The sequence below is a fragment of the Zingiber officinale genome, chromosome 8A (assembly GCF_018446385.1).
Source record: "Zingiber officinale cultivar Zhangliang chromosome 8A, Zo_v1.1, whole genome shotgun sequence".
NCBI lineage: Eukaryota > Viridiplantae > Streptophyta > Magnoliopsida > Zingiberales > Zingiberaceae > Zingiber > Zingiber officinale.
Genome location: NC_056000.1, coordinates 8856999 through 8862295, shown reverse-complemented (window position 1 = coordinate 8862295; position 5297 = coordinate 8856999). Strand labels below are relative to the sequence as shown.

The 5297-nt window shown below is 46.7% G+C and overlaps 1 protein-coding gene across 1 annotated transcript; it reads right to left on the bottom strand.

Moving 5' to 3' along the window:
- Positions 1-3736: 3736 nt before the first annotated feature.
- On the bottom strand, positions 3737-4957 carry LOC122010487 (E3 ubiquitin-protein ligase PUB23-like). Its single transcript, XM_042567026.1, has one exon. The coding sequence runs from the start codon at positions 4955-4957 to the stop codon at positions 3737-3739; it is 1221 nt and encodes a 406-aa protein (XP_042422960.1).
- Between the last annotated feature and the right edge of the window lie 340 nt (positions 4958-5297).

The following is a 5297-nucleotide window of genomic DNA, read 5'->3' as shown; positions in this document are numbered from 1 at the left end:
TGCCTCTAAAGTTAAGCACTCGATCAAGATTTGGGAAGGACCTTCATCCTTGCTTACAGTTTATGCTAGCTTGAGTTCATGGTCTAACTGGGCTAGCCTTTGGCAAAGAGACAGGTCGTTCACCCAGAACTGTTACACAACGAGAGCGGTTAGGTCGACCCAAGCGAAGGATATAATCATTCAAAATACTACACAAACCTACCCCTGTAATTTTTTTAGCTAAATCGATCAACCAACTCGACAGGAGGGATGGTCGCCGCCCTAGCTTTGGCCTCTGCCTAGGTCTGGGCCAAAGGACCCTAGATCTTTATCTTATGCTTAGGCATGTGTGGCTCTTCTGGATTAGGGTAACGTCACTTATCTATTGGCAATCTAAGGATGGTCATTACATGGTTATGCATACTAGAGTCCATCAGCTCCAAGCTAGCCTTGTCCTTGGATTTTGGCGTTGGAACAGAGCGGATAGTGGAGAGAGGGGTTGTAGAGACGGTCGGTGCCAGTGACAGATAAGATAGGGGTCATACAACTTTGGTACTGGACGACATCTCGGAGAGGGAAGGCGTTCGATCGGAAGATGGGGGAGTAGATCCACCCATTGTTCTTTCGGGGGGCGACAGAAGTGGAGTTCTCTCTCCATTCAAAAGGCGGTCGAGGGGTGGACGTAGCTACAGAAGATTGAGGGACGAAAGTGGCCAAGCAGACAGGAGCCTTAGTTCGGAACCTTTTGCGGTGTTGACACTGAATCAACGACTTCGCAGAAGTCGTTGACTCCGAAGGCACCGCTACATGCACCAAGGAGGGCCACTCGGGAGGTAGCTCACCAGTGTTGGCGACGACATCACTGCCCACTACTCGGCTAGTTTCTCCTTCGCTGGTCTACACTTCAGAAGTCCTGACTGGCATTAGCTCGTGGCTTTCCAGCTCGGCCACTCCTCGAGTTTTCAACTCTTCATCGGTTAACTTAGAGGAGTCGTTGAGTAAAACCTTAAACATCACTTTGGCTGCAAAAGAGAAGAAAAAAATCAGTTAGATGAAAAGCAACTCACCAAAAGTGTAGGGCATTCGGACTCAGATGGGACTCATCCCAAACATATACAATACGCCCTCCAACAGCAGCTTATGAATGTGGTATTTCAAACCGGTCAACTACGCGACAACTTGGAGGTAAGCTGGTTCTCATCGATATTTGCCCAATTGGGGGGAGGGGGGGGGGCTCGGTAGCTCTATTTTCTAGTCGATCTAGAAAAGGAGCCGGTCGGGGAGTTGATCATAAAAGTAGTGGGATTTTTAGCCCTTATTGGAGGAGAGCATCTTATTAAAATAAACAGCTTCCACTCGAGCCTGGAAGAGAAAGACGCCCTGCTTAGACTGTTTGGATAATAAAAGTAATGGAAAGTACGAGGATGAAGAGGGATCTTGTACCATTGGAAAAGTACCATGACCCCACACAGTAATCTAAACGAGTTTGGTACTAATTGTTGCAAAGGAATGTGTAAATATCTACAAACTTCTGAGAAGAAAGGAAGTATTGGAAAGCGAAGACCAGCATACAATTGGTCCTTAAAGAAAAGGAGGAAGCCATCAGGAGGCATGTGGGGACGATCATATACAGAAGGGATAGCGATTTAGTGATAAGAAGGAATATGATAAGTCATTTTCATTTGATTCACCTCAACGCCATTAAAATCCGATGAAGTGGAGGTCTACCACAGTCCCGGGATAGCCAGAAGAGAAGGAGAACGAGCCATAGGAAGACAAAAGATGAAGGTTAAAGATTGAAAGTGGAAAGGAGAGGGAACTTATTGGATGTAAATCGCCAATAACGAAAAACAACGAGTAAAGAGCAAAGAAGCAAATGGAGATGAAGACGAAGGCGATACAGTGCATAGAGAAACAAGGGCTTTAAAAACCCCGTCAACTCTTTAAAGTCGTTCGATCAAGGGTTAGAAAAATGAGATCTAATTTGGATCGTCCAAATTCAAAAGGCAATAGTGACATCAAATCTTAACAGTTGCCTATCACATCAGACATTCAGCGACATGAAAGGGTGACATGTGGTAGTCAATCACAGGTGACATTAATGAGGAATGCCAATGATCAGTAGGCCCATGATGAAAAAGCATGCGCAACATGCTTTGTATTAATGGCAAAGGATTTGAGTGATTTCCTATAAATCAGGATGACACCAGTAACAATTAAAATGTACTATGGGCGTGGGAGGCCGCTCAAGAAAGGGATCAAAAAGCAGATATAACAAACAACTAAGTGTCGTCCACATTCGATCTGAGCGGCGTCAACCTCGGAGTCTCCCGACCGAGAAGCTATAAGTTTCCTTTTGATCTAGGAGGGCAGTAATCGTTCAAGCAGAGCAACGACTAGATAGCAGAGCGCCCGATCAGGAAGGAGAGTTGTAAAAACTAGTAATTGTCTAGTTAGTCGGATTTATTGCATTCTTTGACTAGACTTGAGGGGAAAACTTGTGATATAGTGATAAAGATGAGCCTCTCAAAAAGTGGGTCAAAGCAGCAGAGATCGACTGATGTGGAGGTCAAAGTCAAATGGTCAAAATCGCAGAGTCGGACAAACTTGTAGGCTGCGGACCAGGCAAGGTTGGCTGAGCGGGCTCTCAGAGCAGGTCAGACGTGAAGGGCCAACCAGACCGTCTGAACGACCATTCTCCGCAACTTGCAGATGAGGTTAGGAGTAAAGTGCTAAGTTATTCGGGCCGCCATCCTTCTCGATTGGACCTAAGGGCCAATCAGACACAGTGCGTCTCGTCGACGATGTGAAAGCCAAGTGAAGAATAGGTTAGTAGTTGCATTCTATACGGCCGAGCCGATGATATCCCGGTAGAGTGGCTGTCGGTCGACCTATAGCGGGACCCACGTCCATGTCATATCATATTATTTTGGAAGTTTGTGCTGTCAACAACAAAGAATGTCCTGCAGACAAATCGTACTTTGAAAACTTCTGGCCTATCACATCACAAAGATTTGCATGCTCGCTTAAGGAAAGACGTTAGAGACATTTTTCGACTTGTCTTTTCTTAGAAAGGCTTTGGAAAACATGCATATGTTTTGGGATGCGTGCATAGACGTTACAGTGATATTATAAAAAAGAGTCTTCATCTACAGGTAGAGATTTGCGATGCTTCATTATTCTACACGATCTTTGCTACTACTTGTTCTACTATTTTCTTCTTTGAGATCAAGCACTGACTTGAGCCTCAGAGGATCAATGTCGAGCCCCCTTCTCTGTTATATATATATTATAATGAAAATTTTGAAAGAAACAAAAAAAATTAAGATTGATTTTCAATGTGTTGCAAAATTAAAAGTATAGAAAGACATCTATCATCGATAATTCGAAAAAAAAAAACAAAAAGTAGAGATGATATTCCAAACATTTGCATTTTGTAAGTGATTTACATTTCAAGATGAAATTGTGAATTGTGTGAAAGACTAAACTTGGACAAGTGCGTTCATTCATTGGAAGAGATTATAAAAGAAAACAATTCAAAAACAGGCCAAAGATCTATAAGAAATAGTAAGTAGAGGATTTAATTTACACTTTTGAAGACTATGAATCTCCTAAAAAATTATGGAAAATTGGAATAAGATTTCATGGATTCATGGCTTATCTACACATTTAACTTTCTTCTTTACATATTCCAAACCTTGAAATTGAAATCTGAAGAATTAAATTAAGATTGCAGAATTTTGAAGATTTCATGGATTCATGGTAAGCGATAAGAAGGAAAGCAAGGGGACTTGATCCACTCCTTCACGTGCATCGCCAGAATCCTCTTCGCCATCTCTCTGATCCTCCTGTTCTCCTCCACCTGCACCACCACGCACAGCTTCGCCACTCCTCCCACCTGCACCAGCTCCTCCACCACCGCAACGCCACTGCAGTTCCTGAACACCAGCCCCAGCACCGCCATCGCCCGCTCCGTCACCGCGCTCGACACGCCCACCAACCTCGCCGCCACCGTGGCCAACCCCGCCGGGTGAGACACCAGCTCCGCCCGCCCCTCCGCCTTCCCGCAGACCAGCTCCAGAACCGCCAGCATGGCCTCGCACTTCCTCTTGTCCCCCGCGCCATCCTCCACCAGCAGCGCCACCATCACCTCCACCACCCCTGCCTCCACCGCCTTCCACCGGTTCTTGCCCCGCGGCAGCACCTCGAGGAGGACGGCGAGGAGCGCCATGGTCGTCCTCCGGCTAACGTTCTGGTCCTTAAGAACTTCCACTGCGGCCTCGATGACATCGAAAGGCAGCCTGGATTTGAACTCCTCGCCGACGATCTCGAAAACCGACTGGAGGAGCAGAGCCGCGCGGACTCTGCCCTCGTACGACCCGTGTTGCAGGAGGGAAGCGAGGGAATTGATGAGTTCGCCGCCGTCGCGCTCGGAGACTGCCTTGAGCGTCTCCGGCGACGGCTTGAGGAGGTACAGCGTGACGGCCGCCTCGTTGATTAGTATAATAAAGTCGTCAGTGATTTCCGTCGGTGACGACGGACGGGAGATCAGCGAGGCCACAAGAGAAGTCACGCCCGCTTTCTCCATGCGAACTGTTTCAATACATCCGCCGTCAGTGCCGCCGAGAAGAAGAATCTTGATCTTCTCGAGAGCTCTAAATTTACAGACGGAATGAGCCGATTGGTCATTGAGATCGCGGAGAATCTCCAATATCTCCGGGATGGAGTCCGCGGCTGCGGCGGCGTTGGCGGCAGCGGACCAGGAGCGAATGAGGCGGAGGAGGGTGTCGTTTGGGGTGACAGTAAGATCGGCGAGGCGCTGGTTGGTGACCGGACACTTGTCGTGGTCGACCAGCCAACGGCTGATGCTGCTGCGGTCGTAGGAGACGCCGGTGGCGACGGTGACGGGATCATCCATGACTTGGAGAGAGATTGGACACAAGAAGAAGGGCGGGATGCTGTTGAGGTGATCAGCCATGTTCATCCTCCAATTCCTTCAATAATTCTCAAGCTTTTCGCGTCGAATATAAATCGAGTTGTTGGTCAAAGAATAAGATTCATTAAACGGCAAATTGTCGTCGAAGGAAAAATAACGGCGGCTAAAAAGTCAACAATTTTCTAAGACCACGTACCTAAAAATCTATTGGCCGAGAGATTTGAGAGATTTAGTTGGGTCAAGGCGTCGACGTAAGATATTTATTGCTTTGGAGTTTTTAGCATTTGAACAGAAGTATCGGTATGGACATTGGACCATAAATGTTGCATTAAGCATTAATGGAGCCAATATAAAGTCCTGATTTGACTTGATAGAAGGTTTT